At 38.8% G+C, this 18,550-nt stretch overlaps 1 protein-coding gene across 2 annotated transcripts in view; it reads right to left on the reverse strand.

Moving 5' to 3' along the window:
- The window catches only part of KCTD3 (potassium channel tetramerization domain containing 3), a 63,828-nt gene that overhangs the window by 26,575 nt on the left and 18,703 nt on the right, over positions 1-18,550 (reverse strand). For both annotated transcript variants that reach the window (XM_073338915.1, XM_073338914.1), the window contains exons 4-10: positions 17,064-17,137; positions 16,396-16,454; positions 16,075-16,155; positions 13,248-13,391; positions 10,639-10,729; positions 6,817-7,007; positions 2,011-2,126 (exon numbers count right to left, since the gene is read on the reverse strand). In XM_073338915.1, coding sequence (XP_073195016.1) covers positions 2,011-2,126; positions 6,817-7,007; positions 10,639-10,729; positions 13,248-13,391; positions 16,075-16,155; positions 16,396-16,454; positions 17,064-17,137 — 756 coding nt within the window. The remainder of the gene's footprint in view (positions 1-2,010; positions 2,127-6,816; positions 7,008-10,638; positions 10,730-13,247; positions 13,392-16,074; positions 16,156-16,395; positions 16,455-17,063; positions 17,138-18,550) is intronic.

Raw genomic sequence — 18,550 nt, forward strand, 5'->3', positions numbered from 1 at the left:
AAACCAAATTCTTGTGATAGCCCAAGGACTCTAGCAGCTATTACAAGTAGTGGTCTGATGAGGAGATACAAAAGTCTTAGGAATCTGACTAGGAACAGTGACGATATTAAATTGCTATACAGAATGGTAACTTTAACAAAACCTCTTAAAAGAGGAGTCTTTGTGGCACCTTAGAGACTAAAAAATTTATCTGGGCATAAGCTTTCATGGGCTAGAACCCACTTCATCAGATGTATGAAGTAAAAGATACAGACTAACACAGCTACCACTGAAACTTGTCTTAAAAGATGTTTATAATACTACTGGTAAATTCCAGACCAAAATCACGTGGCACAGTGCAGAGAGCTACAAGTTCAAAAAGATTCATAGATACTAAGGTCAGAAGGGACCATTATGATCATCTAGTCTGACCTCCTGCACAACGCAGGCCACCGAATTTCACCCACCCACTCCTGCGAAAAACCTCTCACCTATGTCTGAGCTATTGAAGTCCTCAAATTGTGGTTTAAAGATTTCAAGGAGCAGAGAATCCTCCAGCAAGTGACCCGTACCCCATGCTACAGAGGAAGGCGAAAAACCTCCAGGGCCTCTTCCAATCTGCCCTGGAAGAAAATTCCTTCCCGACCCCAAATATGGCGATCAGCTAAACCCTGAGCATATGGGCAAGATTCACCAGCCAGATACTACAGAAAATTCTTTCCTGGGTAACTGGACACTGATCCACATACTTCAGAGGGAGAGAATATTGATAGTTACTCAGTTAGCAGAACTGAAAAAAAGTTCAAATTCTTGCCTTGCAAACACATCTATCTATGAGGTCTGAAAATAAAGAAGGAAGCAAAGGAGGGCATATGAAGAAGCCAATTCTTTTTCCTAAGTTGACAGTTCCTTTCACCTTGTTCCACCAGCATATTTTGTGAAACTTTATCCTAATCAAAAAGTGGCATTACTTCAAAAATATTTCAAATGGTTTCTTGCATTTTGCATGGTGTTAATTTAGATTTTAAAAAGGCCTTTCAGCTTGTTTCATTTGATGCAAACATATTAGGTCAGCCCTCACTATATAACTAAAGAACTGTGCCGCTTTGGTTGCCTTTTTGCACTCTCTGTGTTATTCATTGGCAGGATTGTTGCTAAAGGGCCAAATCAGAACTTCATCAACTAGTGCTATGGCAGTCGCAGGAGTGAGCCTCGGGTCAGTTCTGCCACTTGAGATTTGCAAGACAGCCTCGGATTTCATTACGTTCTGTCCCTACGTTGTACCATGGAGACATTCATCTGGCTGTGTTACAAGGTTTGTTTCTTGCATGAATGCCCAAACTCTTCCCTCAGTCTTGTCTGGAATCCAAGAATCTCTATTCCTGTTGTCAGAATGCATAATATGTATAAAAAAATCACAGCATTTCTATGATGTATATAGATATAAAATAGATGCTTTTGAGGCATGATATACAGTGCTATAAAAGGAAGAGTCTCAGTTTGTGCCATACTTTTCATGGTCACAAAAGACTTACAAACTCATATCTGAAGTTTTGGATATGCTCCTCTGAGAACTGTGGCCACTTTTCGTTGTAATATATTAAATTTCCTACTGGAACTACATATCTGAGTTCAAGCATGGGGTCCCATTAGGAAAACAAAGCTTTTAAACCAGTGGTAGTGGCCAAGGGAAGAAGGTTCTGAAGACACTCATGGATGACATTTAATATTTTTATATGCCTAAAAGTTCTCTTTTTTTATTTAAGAGCATAAAGAAATGGAATGCTCAACAGTATTATATAGAGATAAACTCTGAAACATTCTAGGAGACAAAATACCTAAAGGCATGATGCTTGAAGATATCAAAATGATAGGCACAAGTCAGAGTCTTACAATATTAAAATGCTGATGTTAGAAAAATAACATTTATGCATTATCTGAAAAAAATGGATTTTGTTCTTGTTTCCTCATAAAACGTATCAGTTTTTGATAAACACCGATGTATTAATAAAATGCTTCAGTTCAACACACCTGCCAGTGCTGAGTCACAGCATTCCACACTCCAACCTTCCCTGTATGACTAGTAGCCACTAGCTGGTTGCCAATGAAGAAGAGGGCATCTACAGGGACTCCAAGACTGAACACTCCTACAAAAAAATAGAGAGTCTATGAAACTTGTTTTCAGAATAAATACAAAAAAAGAAAAACAGTGAAGATGGAATCTCTCTCTCCTCTCTTTAGACCTATAATGAATTTAAACTACTTTTACTTCAACATGCAGTAATCTGCTGATGCAGTCAATGTTTCTTTTTGGGGAAAAGTGATGTTGCAAAATAATAATAAATTCCTTGTTTCTCTATAGCCACCTTTATCCTAAGGCCTCAAATCATTTACGAACACCAACTAATGAAGGATCAAAATACTGTACTAAGCTCTAATTTGAAAACAAGCTCTAATTTATAAATGTACAGTTAAAGCTGATCAGAAGTGCTGTCCACAAATGACTAAGAGCTTACATAAATTTGGCAAAAATTGTCAAAAACATAACTAAAAGTGATATGAAGGATGCATGATATTGTCCTTTGAACAAATTCTTTTAGGAATATAATGATCAGAAATTAAAACAAACCAGCTTCCTTTTTTGCTATGGCAGCCACCTCTGTACCTAAATGAACTATTACAGGCAAATATAATTAAGCAGAAAAATATATCACTTTTACTTCTTTCTACATTGCAGAAAGATGTGTCTTGTGGTTATTATATTACTAGGAAACATACACTCCAACGGACACACATTTATAACTAATTCTGAAAGATGTACTTATCAGGATACACTGGAAGATCCCTTACAATGAACATGATTTTTGAAAGTGCCCAAATTTGGCTTTTGGAAATTGTTTTGGTGGCATTTGACCAATTGTCACAGTAAACCCTGCTTCTAAATCTAAAACATCTCTTTATGATCAGCCAATCATAGAAACTGCAATTGCTTAACAACGAAGATTAACACTGTCAAAAATAACAGCCAAGCACACATGAGCAACTCAATAAAATTAACAGTTTGCTCAAAAAATATCAGTCTGATATGAGTTGTTCAACCAATAATTAGGATATTTGAAGCAGTACTACAGAAATAATAGACCCTTATTTTTTCCCTCTTTCAAGTCTTACACCTACTGGTCCTGTCTAAATACTTTTTTTTACACATTTCTCACCGCTTCACCACCACCCACTATGAGTATTACTGGTACTTTCACCCATCACTACTTCGATTACTGGATGTTAACCAGTACTGAGATCAAAAGAGGTTCAAAAGACAAAAAACTGAGATGAAGCTTTGATGTTCAAATTTTTGGAATTCTCATTGTTATCACGTGAATAGGGAACTGAGTCAACCTACATACTGCAGCTGACTCATTTCACTTCACTGCAACACTTATTTTCTTCTAGTGGCACTAAGATATTACAATGGCATTCAGGCCAGGTCTACACCATAAACTTACACTGGTATAACTATGTCGCTCATGGGTGTGAAAAATCCACACCTCTGAGCAATGCAGTTATACCAACCTAATCTTCAGTGTAGATGCAATATGTCAACAGGAGGGCTTCTCTCGTCGACATAGCTATCGCCTCTTGCAGAGGTGGATTAACTATGCCGACAGGAAAAGCTCTCCCTTTGGAGTAGTAGCATCTTCACTGAAGCAGTGCAGCTGCGCTGCTGTAGCATTAAGTGTAGAACTGCCCACAGTCTCTCTTCAGGGTCTAATACGACTGGTACTGACTGACAAGCTTAAATGAGTTTACTATATCATTTAGTATGAAATCAAACTGTTTTTGAAGAGTCACAGCAAATCAACATTGAAGAGTTTTCATAGTTCTCCAAGTTTGTTTTCTTGGGGGTGATTTGGTAGGATGCTTGCCAGCTAGATCAACCAGACAAGAAGTAACTCAGCACTAAATACTGTAGGGGTGTAAGCATAAACCTATCTTCTTTCATTATAAAACTGCTCATTAAGATACATGTACTGCCAAGTAAGGAATTTCTCAGTGTACAGTTGTCTACTGTACTGACATTTACAGTAAGTTACACAAAGATCTTATACAGCCACTTAAAATGTTTTAATAAATAATGTAGTGGCATATCTCCAAGAGTTGTGCAAATGCCTCTACTAAAACTCAGCAGAAATTTCTTGAAGAGTATTTAAACAGTGGAAATCCCCAAAAAACTTTATTTGGATAAATTCAAATGACAAAAATCAAGATGCCATTTCAAACAAAAGAATAATAGTCTACTATGCTTGATGATGGCAGTCAGTAGGCTTGTTATACACGAGTGCTTTAATTTGATGCCAAATGATTTTTCAGGTCATGGGGTATCATCTCTGATGCAGATTATATTCAGCAGTACCAGGCACATAAAAGCAGGCAATAATAAAAAAAGGGAAACAACTAGAATTGATTACTCCAGAGAAGGATAAGGTTCAGGGAAATCAAGGAAGACAGCTTGAATGGTCTGAAGGAATTTAAAGTGTCACTCCTGCTTAGGCTCAACAATCTTGACGGCCATCTACAGGGAAGACGATGGTATAAGTAATGACAGGTTCTTGTCTTAAGGGGCCCTCTCAGTAAAACACTGCTTATAGCAGCAATCCAGCAGCGGTGTCCTACATAAGTAATATTGAAAGGAGTACAGCCTCTGGGAGAGCTCTATCATGGAGATGCCAGCCCTTGCAATTTTCTGTGGATGGTGTTGTCAGGGTCTGAAGAGCATTTGTAACAACAAATTGTTTCTTTTACAGGACATGGAAAAACTACTGCCTCACTATCCCAAGGCAGGGCTTCAAACATTTGACTCCGCAAGAGAAATAGACCAGTAAAACTATTTTATTGTTGTGTTACTGGATTGCTTAGTTTAACTGAATTGGGGGAAGTGGGGAACCCCACACATTTGAGTTATAAAAGCAGTGTAAAAACAGAAGCGTGGAACACTTAATTCATAACATTGACTAACACACACAATACAGATGGCCAGAATGTTTCAAATTAAAAAAAAAATCTATTTTTTTTTTTGAAGACATGGAATTTTTCATGAACATTTTGATTTTTCCGAAGTTTTCCCATGTTCAAAATAATGATAGCAACTTTCACCAAAAACATTTAGCCTGCTGGTTGCTCTGCAAAATGGGATAGAAAGAGCTGGGTTCTATTCCCCATCCTGCCAGAGTACCTGTGTGACCTTGTGAAAGACACTTCAGCTCTCTGTGCTTCAGTTTCCCCACCTGTCATAAGAAGGATCATGCTTCCTCACTTCTCAAAAGCAATATTCATTAATATTTGTAAAGTGCTGAGATACCACTGTGAACATCAAGAAAAATTAAATATCCATGAATAAAGATAAACCTTAATCTTGCATTTTGGAATGCATGTTTTAAAGTAAATTTTGTCTTTATTTTAAATAAGCCAACCTGAACTGAAACTCCCAAATATTTTAGACTATATTTAATAATTTCACATCAATTACATTAGCTCCCATCATATTCTAGGTCTTAGTATTTTCGTGTTAAAAGGAAAGAGCAATAGAGAATGAACTGAACAAATTTGCAGCCAATTTCAGAAAAAAATGTCTAAATGAAGAGGTTACAATTATTCTTGGTACTAAGCTTATTAAATTAAATCTATGGTGACAGTACTTTATGGCTGGAGGAAACAGGTTGTCACTATCTTTCAAACCATGACTTACATACCACTCTTGGAATTGAGGATATTCCCAATTACCAGCCTCTCCTCTTTCCCCAAAAGCCCATTATTCATGTTTTTAAGCAATTATATATTTTAATAAATCAGACAAACCATCAATCACAGCTGTACTAAGGAATGTTTGTTTCTCTGAAAACATTTTTCATATTTATATGACCTCTAGTATTGTGAACCCTTTGATGCTAAACCATTTGGGACCCAGTACTACATGCCCACACTAATATAATTTGTATTTTTGTTTAAAATGCTGACTACGGTGGCAAATAGCTGTCTCCAAAATTCTATTTAGGAACTACATTTTATAAGAAGATTAGCAAAAGCAGACTTTAAAAAAAAAAATCTAAAATATGATCTACAATAGAACAAAGCAAGAAACAAAAGGATAAGTTGGCAATCGTTTCAGGATGCACCTAATCTTCAGTAAAAGACCCGAGGCTAGCTTATGTCAGCTAACTTGGGCTCACAGGGCCCAGGATGCAAACCGGAGTGTAGACATTCAGGCTCTGAGACCAAACCACCCAGGTTTCAGAGCCCAGGCTCCACCCCGAGCCCAAATATCTATACTGCAATTTTTAGGCCCATAGCCCAGGCACTGTGAACCCAAGTCAATTGACCCCAGCTCTGAGACATGGTGCCGTTGGATTTTTCATTGCAGTGTGGATGTACCCTTAGCCTTTCACCTCAAAGTCTTCTGTTCAAATCCAACTTATAGTGCTGAAGAACAGAGTCTAATGGATTGAGTTTAACTCTAATCCATGTTGTCAGATAAACAAGCTACCAATGACACTTTAACATGAATGATGGCTCTGAACTGCCTCTGCCCAATACAGAGACACTGATTTTTGGATTGTATTTCTTTTCACTCACTCAGAAGGAAGCGTCTCCAGATCAAAATGAAGGGCAGAAAGGTACACACAAAAATGTTAATATTAGATTGCTGTACCAAAATTCATTTTTTATTAAATCTGTGTAAATGTTTGTTATGAATTATCCAGTCAGACTACATGTGAAACTATATTTTTATGAGTCAGAAGATATTAGCAGTAAGACACTGTCACACAAAACTGTCATACCCACCAATTTCACTACCGCTACCGCCATCCTGAACGCTCCACAGAATGATGCTACTCTCAGATGCAACAGCAACCATCTTATCTTTGTCCCCATGTGGGCCTCCAACGACCTTGGCATTCAGAGCCACTCGTTCGATAGTCCAATCCAGATATGGACTTGTGAAAACCTGTTGCCATCCTGAAGATTCTTTGATTCTGGGAAGGATGAGAATTTAAAAAAGTACACTTTCCAAACAGCCTCAGTTTGGAGTTTGTACCTATAGTCAGTCTTACAAGCCAATTATATTTCCTCTAAGTTATAAAACAATATCAAATAAAGGATTCTGATATTAACATACTCTTCACAGGCCTACAGCCACAAAATACAGGAATTCTGGATTAAATACAGTGTTAAAAGTTAATTTATTAGGCCTTGGTAATGCAGAACCTATGATCTTCTGCAAGGCAGCTTCAGAAAAGTAGGTGATATTGTGAGCTGCAACACCCAGCCAGAAGGAAACAAGTAAAAGGATGGAATTTTAATCTTATTGTCCTGGTTTTGCCAGTTTAAGATACACCTTTAAGTTTAAAGTTTAAGATACGCCCCCACCCAACAATTGCTAGGGATCCTACTCATGCTCAACTGAATGTGAATCATAGAAAACACTGATTTATGTATAACTGTGCTACCTAATAAATATAGCAATCTCACTATAATCTCTACTACATTTCTATTTTCTGCCACTCTGCTACACTGTGTGATCAAGACTGCATGTCATTACCTAGAAATCTTAGTTCTAAACAATTATTTGCCAGTGCTTAGAGATTTTCTTTGTAATTCAATGTTACTGACACACAGGGCAATGCAGAAGACCGTGAGTGCAATGCAGAAGACCGTAAGAAGGGATGCAACACACAGAAGGTGGAGGGTAAGAACACCAGTAAATGGAAAAGTGAAACAAAATTGGAAGTGTAACAGACAAAAAACAGAACACTTACAGAGGAAAAACATTCAAGAGTAAGGCGGAATAGAAGAAAAAGATGATTAATGAAACAGTACACAAATGTTATAAAACATTTTTGATTAAAAATGTAAAATACTTAGAATGAACCATTCTTTAAAAGTTACAAAGAAACAAGACATAATATTGCAGTTCTTATAAAAAAGTCTGTATTTTTACTCCCTCAAATTTCAACCTGACATCATTTTACACTAGAGTAAACCAAATCCCACCTTGAGTCCCTATTTAAATTTTGCATAGCTTTTACTGAAGAAAAGAAAAAAGAAAAACAACTTTGTAATTAAGTTTGATTTTACTCCACTTGTCACAGCAAGAAGGCAAAAACACAAGAGGGTGTTTTAGCGCTTCTGAGTTATTTCTTTTCTAGTGTGAAATTAACAAATCTATTTGCCCACATATACAATAACGAAATATATATTAAAATGAGTAAAAAACAGGGACCAGCCCTGGAGTAAGCACACAATTTAATGGAAGCTGCATTCTATTTATCCACGGAAGATTTTGGCCTACTAGATCTCATTCACAACCCAAGGCTTTATATCAGCCTAATTTAAGCCAAATGGGGGTACCTTTTTCCCTTGAAATGATAGGATCAGTGTGCTTGGTGAACGCAGCTCCTGCATTACAATTAATTTTAGATGTTTATATTTTTATTTACATCTATCTAATTGAATGTTTTATGACCAAATAATATGTAAATGACCACCTTGGACATTTTTTCTGTTTACCTATATGTCTCTTTATTACTGGCTTGATCAATCTAGGCTATTAAGATATGCGACTCCAGAAATAGCTCTAGCAACTGTAGCTCTGTCATTATATTGCATTTTGCCTGTAGGACTGCATTTTTGAAAAGTTCTTGGACACTACAGATGCCAAATACTTAAACTTATTAATTTAAGAAGTTTTAAAGGATTCCACAATTTTCATTTGCAAGATGAAATGCTACATTTTTAAGGATGCTCTATTTTTCTGTAGGCTTTACATAAGTGTTTAAAAAAATTCATGTTAAATATGAGATATGTTTGATGTGTTCATTTATCATACGTCCTTTCAAGCATTATGATTTATTTGATAAATATGCAAAGAGACTTAAAAATATTTCTAACCACATGGGCTTCACAGCCAATTTAATGTAAATTGCTATTTTAAAATTTTTTTTTAGCAACAGCACTTCCTTCTCTAGCCTCACATTCTACAGAGGCAATGCTACCTCAAAATAGCCAAACAATCTGGTTTAAGGTATCATGCACACGTATTAGGAAAATATGCTAGCAATTCATAGGTACTGTTATTTTAAAATTACTGCCTCCCAGGTGCCAGATATTCTAAAAAATGCTGGAAAAATTCCATTAGTTCTAATGTAAGTGAGAACAAGCTACAACAAACCAACGCTTCTCCTGAGGCATCAGAGACCGAGCTCCAGCCCAAGCCACAGCTTCAAAGCGCTGTCTACACAGCTATTTTTAGATCACTAGCACAAGCCCCGATAGCCCAAGACTGTCAATCTGGGCCAGAGGCTTGCTTCCACTGGCAGTGTAGACATACCTCAAGAAACAAGTTCATCAAAAGATGAACTTTGGGAAGAGGGGAAGAATAATAGGAAGATTATTAGCATATACGGCTTGTGTTATACAGGTCAGCCTAGATGAGGAATGATAATGAAGTAGAATAAATAATGTTTAGAGAGAAGGAGTTCAGAGATCAGAAGTGAGCCATGCTGAATCAAGACCAAGACAGGGAGTGACTAAGATGGTGAGCCCTGAGTCAATATACAGCTGGATATCAAATCAGAGGTTCAGGAGAACAAAGTGGTGTTAAGGTTCAGGTTACCAGTACTGTAGACAAGAAATCATTTTTCCACACACACAAGAAAATATTGCACAACTGGCTACGTAACTTATGGGAAATGTTTTCTTCTTTTGAAAACAATCTTGTAATGTACCATTGTTGGAAGTAGGTTCCTAAATCATTTATATTAAGAAAATGCATCAGCAAAGCAATTCTGCACCCACTTTTTACTGAACCCAGTCTAAGTTACTCATTTACAAATATCTTACATACATATCCTATTGCACAGTGGCTGAGTAAAGCAACAAATACTTATTCAGCTATTACACAGCCCAGTTAAATAGCTAAACAACTGAAGTTTTTTAACACAGGGAATACCAACCAGTCACTTTACAAATACATAAAAGCAAGCAGAAAGCCAGACAAATTGCAGAGTGACCATCCCACAGCCGAGGCATAAGGCGTTTAGAATATTGCAATGCTTTAATCTGAACACATTTTCAAGACACCCATATTTTTCAATTTCTTGTTAGGTATATAGTAGAAGGAAGATTTGAAATGAGTCTTCCAAAAACCTTTAAAAAAATCCTGTGTTAAATACAGCTGATCAACCAATTAAGTCAAAAGTCTAGTGTCAATTACTCAACTTTCTAACTCTCAGTAGTATCATAAAATCTTTTTTTTTTTAAAATGTGAGCAAAGGTTTCAAGGGAAGTCCATCACTGCAACAGCAAGGAATTCAGCAGCTGTGTTGGGAATGGGGTGAACCAGAACAGTTAGAAGATTTTCGCCATATTGCGTCTGCCAACACTATATGTGGCCTATCAGTACTTAAAAAAAAAAAAAAAAGGAACACATGAAATGTGTGTGCTCAACTATCAAATTAAATAGAACTATGAAATTTCCTAAAATTTAGCAGAAATTAGCAACATAATGTTCAGTAAATCAGCAAATTCAGTAAAACAGTTTGTGTCGAAGGAAAGGAAAATCAAGTTAAAAACCCAATCCACCAGAAACTACTAAGTCATTTATACCTATAGCAAACAGCAAAATGGGCATATGCAGCTACAATCCAGTTATGGTGGCCAGCTACTATCAGAACCTTTCGTGGATCCACAGGAAATCCTAGAAAATAGTAATGAAAAGAAAAGGGTTATCCTCAGTTACAGACATCATTCTTTAACCAATTTAAATATACAAGGTGAGAGGCTGGGAGACCAAATCCAAAAGTCTCAGACTAGGACTTCCAAGATTGACTGTTTTGTAGAAATGAAGCTTTGCCTTCTCAGATGGTGTGCACTGGCTGTACATACAAACAAGCTAAGTACATGATTGACAGCGTATCTTAAATCACTGTTACAGATCTATCAGTGTTTTTGATATCTGAATCCATGGGACTTTTATGTTCTTCCATAGAATGAGGCAACACAGCTAATAATTACTAAATCAAAAGGTCTCATAAGAAGTAGAAACTGGCAGGTAAATTGAATCAGGGCTGTGCTCTTGCAAAAAAAAAAAAAAAAAAAAAGGCTTCTATTTTTAAGTAACTTCTAATGTGTGTCAAATTGGTCAATTATCTGAGAATAAGCTTCAAGTTTACCTATTGGCTTGCAGGGTATATAAAGCTATGTTATGAAAAAGTGGCATTTTCAAAAGCAATCATTTTAGGGGGAGATAGCAAAGATCCTTATATTGAGTTTGCCTAATACTTGCCATTCTAAAAAAAAAATTCACGTGACCTCTGAATACCTCTAATACCTACATTGTATGAAGAAGGCGTTAGACATTCAGCAGCAGGAATGCCTTGGGGTTAGGGGCATGCCTTTTGCTGGTCCATGGAAACCAGTCAGGTTTGGCTGAGTTACAAGGTATTAGAAATCACCATTTCTTGACAAGTTTTGGAAAGTACAGGTTTTTTTGGCCACATAGCAAAAATGCTGATGATTCTAAAGGTCTGCGTATGCATCTTGTCTCAGTGCCTCACTGTAGCATTCCACAGAAAGCTGGGTAGGACACAGACAAAATGGATTCAGCAGAAGAACCAGGAGACACTGAACAGGGGAGTGGTTAAATCACAATAGGAGAGGTGGGGTGGACAGGACTGGGGGCAGATACATAACCTTTGGGAAGCACACAGAACATGGAGGGATTACAAAGGGGCACAATACTTACGCTGGAAGGAGTTATGGCTGCAATCAAGCAGGTCTTTAAATCGATAGGCAATCAAAGACCTTGTTAAATCCAATGGGTGTGCTAACCACCCTTTAAAGCACTTAAGCTCCTTTATGGAGTAAGACAGCTGGAGACAACAGTAGCTACTGCCCAAGGCAATTGGCTAAACAGTGATTCCTCAGCAGTGCTAAACCACATGGTCTGGGGTGGGTATGGTCATCCCCTTTGGACTAGTTGCAAATGCTAGAGGATTGTTTGGCAAGTTGTGTATAGGTGAGAGGGAGAAAGCCACCAGACAGCAAGAGAAGCAGTTGTGAGGGCTGCTCTGAAAGACAGCAGGTCAGAGCTCATTGGGGAACAGAACTCACTGAAGAGGCAGGTGCCTATTTGTTTCTACAGTGTTCAGGGAAACAGGTCTTTGTGTACATTCTTTGTAAATAAAATAGGATTGCACCAAAGAAATACCCAACTTGTATCATTAATTTCTCCTCCCAAAAGAAATAACTCTGCAAACCCCAAATATTGTTCAGCACCAGTTGGGCCAAAGGGGCGACAACGTTCTTTGGAAGATGAAAAGCGTAAGAGGGACAGGTGGACACAAAACAAAGGGTGGGGTTACACTAGAGGACACAGTACACAACAGCCTTTGGAAGGAAGACAGAGGGACACAGTTTGATACATAGCCTCCTCTAGCAGCTGATCCACAAAGGCTAACACTGCTGCTGCTGTCACCGCCAGATATTGTGGTTAATTCTTTAGCTCAAGTGATAGAAATCTGTGCTGCAGTGCTGAAGGTTCAGGGTTCATATGCTGATGCATGAGAGGAACAAATTATAAATAAGCTACAGAAAGTATAATTTGTTTTTGTCTTTTTAAAGAAAACTAGGAAAGTACACACAAAAACTACTTTAAAAGAATGCTGCACAGGATTTAAAGTCAAGAACTTGAAAGTTAGGAAATGCCAGACTTCAAGTTACCCGCACATCTTAAATTATGGCCCCCGTGCATGTGGATTATGATCTAATCTTTAGTTACATGATCACATGTTATTTGTTCTACTAAACCTTGTCATTCAATGCACAAGATGGACAGTGAATGAGGCAGAGGGTAGCAAGAAGAGAAAGGATGTTCTCTTGCATTGAAAGCAAGACTAGGACTGCAACAGAATTCTTATGTGAGGTTAGACAAGACTACCATAGTGCACATGCATACTGGGGGACAAATTAGGGTTTAATGTGTAACCTTAATCCTGCCATTTCCTAATTTTGTAATGCTTGACATTGCAATCTTAACACTAACAGTTTTTCATACATAATGTTAAAGTATTGCTGAATGTGTAGTTTATACTTAAAAAACAGAAAAATATACCATCAGAGTTTGAGAACAGACTTATCATTAACCCCTTAACTTGGTATTTCCCACTAGAAATCCCACTGGCAACATGATAAAAGTACATGAAAACTTTCCTTACCTAGCCTGACTGTGCCTTCCCCAGTACCAGCAAGTGTAGCTTGGACACTACCTCCTCGGACCTCACTTCCTTCAGAGTAATTCTGACCTGTTCTAACATCAATACATGGCCCAGCAGTACTGTTTATTTTACGACAGGGAATGCCTATCGGAAAAAGAAAAGACATTTTTTCATACTTCATTTACCTTTTACTGTGCCAGGATAATTTCTAAAACAGTTAATATACAAAGCACAATTACAAACATTTAAATTCTTACTACACTGGTAAGTCATCTTTCAAAGTTAACGAATTTTGCTCTTGCATTTTATTTCTAAAACCAAATTTAGTTTAATCGCTGCAAAACTTAAACAAAGAGGTTGTTCTGTCAGGTTCATAAACCAATACCAGAAATCATAAAAACATTTAAATTAGCCTAGCATGAAACCTAATAGCCAAGAATGAATTTAGGTTCACAACTAAAAGTCAAAGTACACGTCACAGAGGTACACAGAGACGATATGATTACTGGGTCAGTAATCATCTGTATGATGAAACTGACCCAATGCAGTAACCATTCTTCTTCAGCAGATGTCAAATATAATTTAACTGCTAGTGTAAACAGCACAAAACCTCTTTCTGTAACAGCGTGGAAAAGGGATTCTTTCCTTCTACACTAGTAATTAAATGTTTCTTAAAAGCGGTCAGCATGGCTGCATACAGCCACCAGTGGATTTTTGTGCAGCCACATCAGCCTCCAAAACCTGGGCGGAGATTGGGGTGGAGGCAAAGTAGTGGCCCCACCCTGCAGCACCCAGCTGTTGCTCCTGAATAGCTGTTACCAAGGGCAGCGAGATGCACTGCCTTGGTGTTTGCGCTGGCATCGCCTGCAGGGATCGGCACCCTACACCACACAGCCTTCCCCGAGGGTCAGAGTAGCAGCTCTGGCAACATATGGGGCCAGTGCGCATGGCACCGGAGATGGCCCTTGTCAATGGAGGCGGCTGCGGTGTTCAGTCACTGGAGCACTCCTGGGCAACTTCCGCACTCCTGCCTGGCTGGGGCACAGGGAGCCTGGGACACGGAAGACAACTGGCGAGTTCCTGACCCACCTTCCCCAGGGCAGACTCTCTCTGAAGTATTACAAGGAGCAGGGACAGAGACATGGGTTGGTGCTTCCCCCGCCTGGGGCTGCACTCGCCGTTTGAAGTTGCTGTAGCTACCGCCGTAGGTCAACAGCTCCAGGCTGCTACAGAACTTGGCAGCTGCCCAGCAAGGGTGAGGGGCTCCCACTCCGTGACACGCTCCAAGCACAAGAACAGGAGCAAAGTCCGGGTACGCTGAATGGGGAGCTTTATTTCCTACCGCCTTCCTACTACATAAATAGATTACAATGATTTGGACGTGTATATGTACGTATGTATTTATTTTTCCTAAAGTTAATTAAGTATTTTAGGAAAAATTGTCAGAGCAGCCACCAGCAAGAGTCGGTGGCCACACTCCAAGACTGCCAAAAAATCTGTTGCAAGAACCCCTTGTTTTCTGGCATTGGCTTGAGATGGCCCTATGCTAGCAACTGCTGTCAGCAACAGGCTAATTTTCCTATTTGTAGTTAAGACTCAAGGCACCAGCTGTGCTATTCAGACCATGGTCGTTGATCTTGGAACGAACCATTCGTTTTTTAATATGGCACATTCATGTAATTTTTCAAAATAAGTCAGCTTGAATTGAAAATCATCTTCCTCCATAGAGGGATGAAAAAATATGAATCACTTCCCTCTACGGGAAATGGTTTCAAGTTAGAAACATTTACCCCACTTATATTGCACAAGGAAATCTCTCGTCGTCTACTCTCAATTCCACTTTATTCTGCATTAATCCATTGTGTTTCCCAGCCACTTAACCTGTACTATTTCATAATGCATACAAAAGACTAGCAATACAAACATCCACCAAATTTAAGAATGAAAGGATGTACACAATATTGCATCAGGTGTTAACAGCTTACCCTCTTAAGCCTTGTCTGCACTGGCAGCATGGTAGGCTACATGCCTCAGCAAAAAAGCAGGCTCCATCCATACCATGATGTGTAGTTACATGTGGCTGCCTCCCCACTCCCAGAGCCTTTCCCTGCAGTGGGGAAAGCCACTGACAACAACCTCTGGTGGGGAAAGGCTCTGGGAGCTGCCACAGCCTTTCCCCACTGCTGGAGCTTTTCCCTTCAGCGGGAAAAGCATGGGTGGTGAGTAGGATAGGCCGGGGAAAGTTGTGTCTCTCCAAACAGCCTGGCGTGGCCATGCCCACAATCTACCCCCAGGGCCCCTCCTGCCTGCTTCCAGTTCCCTTCCTGGTGCTCTTCCATAGCAGAAAGGCTGGGGCAGGCAGGCTGATGCTCATAAGCCCCAGGGCTGGGGCCACGTCAGTGCTGCCCACCTGGCTGGCGGTGGGGCTGGGCCTCAGGTAGCTCACCTGCCACACATGGGGAAAAGGCTTTGGCAGTGGGATGCTATACTGCTAAAAACAGCAGCGTAGAAAGGGGAGGCACTGCTTGAGCGTGTAGAGAGCTGTGTAGGGTATATACCCTAAGGTACTCCATACGCCTAAGCAGTGCCTCACCATCTACACTGCTATTTTTACCCATGCTACAGGGGTGTATGTATGCAATAGGCTGCTCTAAGTGTACACATAACCTTAAAATTAAAGCTTCTATCATCAATAGTAGTTGTTCACCCAGACTGCAGGTTAAAATGACGACTCCAAGCTGACAGATTTACATAACTATCCAGTGTAAGGATCAATGGATTGGAAGTGGTATATGAAGTACACAGTGAAAGAAAACAGAATCTGTACCTGGTGGAGGCAGGTAGCCATGAAAAAGGACACTGCCACATGATGAGCGTTCCAGCTCTTCACATAAGAGTAGTCTTCTTACTAAACAAGATATATATTAACATCAAAAGCAAAGAACTTCAATGAAGTTTTATTTTCTCAAGCTTCATTTAAAGAGGTTGATGAGATTTTAAAATATCTGCTTGAATACTGTCAAGTTCAGCACAAATAAGTTCAGCAGTCTTCTGGCTCATAATTGTCCCAAATCTTAGAATCATGTGTAGGTTATTATTATGGCAGTGCAACCATTAGGAACCACATAATTTTAATACAAACATTTACCTAAAGGAGTGATTCCATAAAATTCAGCTTCATGCCTGAGAACATTAATACTCACTCCCCTGGAAAAAAAACAAGAACAAAGGAAAGCAATGCCTTGAAATAACATTTTTTTCCCTTTGAAAAAAGAAGACTTGATTTTTTTTTTTTAAACGAGGTATTATATCTTGGGAGATCAAAGTAAAAACTAGAAGTGTGAGTTCACACAATAAATATCAGAACTGAACCTCCTGAAGCAGCATATTTTAATAACTTAACACAACATTTCCACCCCAGAGCTGGACTCAGTCTTTAGCTGCAGATACATTAATCTTTATGGGTACAGATCACAACATTAAAGTAAAAAATACAGAAAAACCCACAACAATAGATTTGATTGAGAAATGTACTGTACTGAAATGGTTTAAATATATGAAATTGTATTCAACTGCAGTTTAACAAATTCTGTCCATTCTGTCACCTGCATGACACATGGAACTAAGGAAATAGGACCAGAGTCCACATATTAGACTGTGCCGGTGAGGGACTTAGAAAGTACCAGTCAGATCCCACAGTCACAGAACATCTGATTGATCAGTGGAATTAGAAAACTCCTATCATAAAGGATTTTAAAATTTCCACCCATGTGAACTGTACTTAGAAGGATTTTTAGAAGAATTAGAACTTCTTACCGTAAATCTAGCTCCTTTGTACGAAGAAAATTTAAAATGGGTGCAAATGCTGCTGGATCTCTATCAATAAATATCTACAAATAAAGATAGTTAATTTATTCTTTTTGCGTTAAGAGTTTGCTTTTGAGTAACAACTATATTATCTAGATAACATCGCTTTTAGAAACACTCTTTTGAGGTGCCCATCAGTCTCATGTCCCATTATGGTCTGCGGGATTTGACCACGTGGGGCACCCAGCTCATAATATTTTGCCCAGAATGTTTAGATACGAACAAAACAAGAAGTTTCTTCCCTATCTTCTCTACATAGGGTCTGTCTACACAGCAATTAAAAACCCACAGCTGGCCTGTTCCAGCAGACTGGAGCTCAGGCTGCAGGGCTATTTAATTGCAGTGTAGAGTTCTGGGCTCAAGCTGCGTCCCGAGGTCTTGGACCCTCCGACCTTGCAGGTCCTAGAGTGTGGGCTGCACCTGAGCTCAGAAGTCTATCCTAAAATTAAACAGCCCTGCAGCCCAAGCCAGCTGGCATGGGCCTGTTGCGAGTGTCTAATTGCAGTGTAAACATATACATAGAGTACAGGACAGTCCTGACTCTTAAACACACACCTCGACCCTACTGCAAACAGAGTTTTTACCTGGAAAAGGGAGAAGTGACAGATTTCATGAAGTCCACTAGGGACTTTGCTACTGATTGTATGTGGAAGGGACTCAAATACTAAGGAGATGAACAGTGGTATAAACCTCTATAATAGATTGAAATTTTTCAAGTCTATTGCAAAAGATTAAAATTTGCTTGTCTCTTTGATGGACAAGCAAAATATAATTAAACATTGTCATCACAAATGCCATATTTTAAGGTCAAGAAAGTGTGTGCACTTGGGCTAGTATACTTTAAAAAAAAAAAACCCTAACCCTACCCCTCCATTATTGATATGTCTGTGGTTCACAAGTTTGATTAAAGGAAAAAAGTTTATTTGTACATGGAGTAAGTATCACACATTATGCACTGTAGATGCAAAGGACTGTTAAAGTTACTTTGCAAGGTTCTTGATATTAGATTTAGCAATACTTTCAATGTCATGTGCAGGCTCAACTATTAAAGAGACCAGATGGATAAGGTAATATCTTTTATTGGACCGACTTCTGCTGGTGAGGCAAGCTTCCAAGCCATGATTTTTAGTGTCTAGCAAAGTAATAAATTTAAGCTCCAAGGCTCACTTGAAAATGTGCAGATTTCCTTTGAGGATGAAGAATGATAGGTCAAATATAGATTGATCACGTTGTGAAATGTATTCATCCACAGAGACACTGGATTTGTGTTTTATTACAACAATCTGTAACCCACTAATCCCCCTTCTTTTTGGCCTTTGACCACAGGGTGTTAACGGGCCACTCAACCTGAAATGATCCCTTACAATATGTGCTAATTACTTATCTAAATAATCTGTTCCACCTTGCATTTTGCTGTGATGCTGGGAGTAACTTTC

This window comes from Lepidochelys kempii, chromosome 3 (genome assembly GCF_965140265.1).
Source record: "Lepidochelys kempii isolate rLepKem1 chromosome 3, rLepKem1.hap2, whole genome shotgun sequence".
In the NCBI taxonomy this organism is placed as follows: Eukaryota; Metazoa; Chordata; order Testudines; family Cheloniidae; genus Lepidochelys; species Lepidochelys kempii.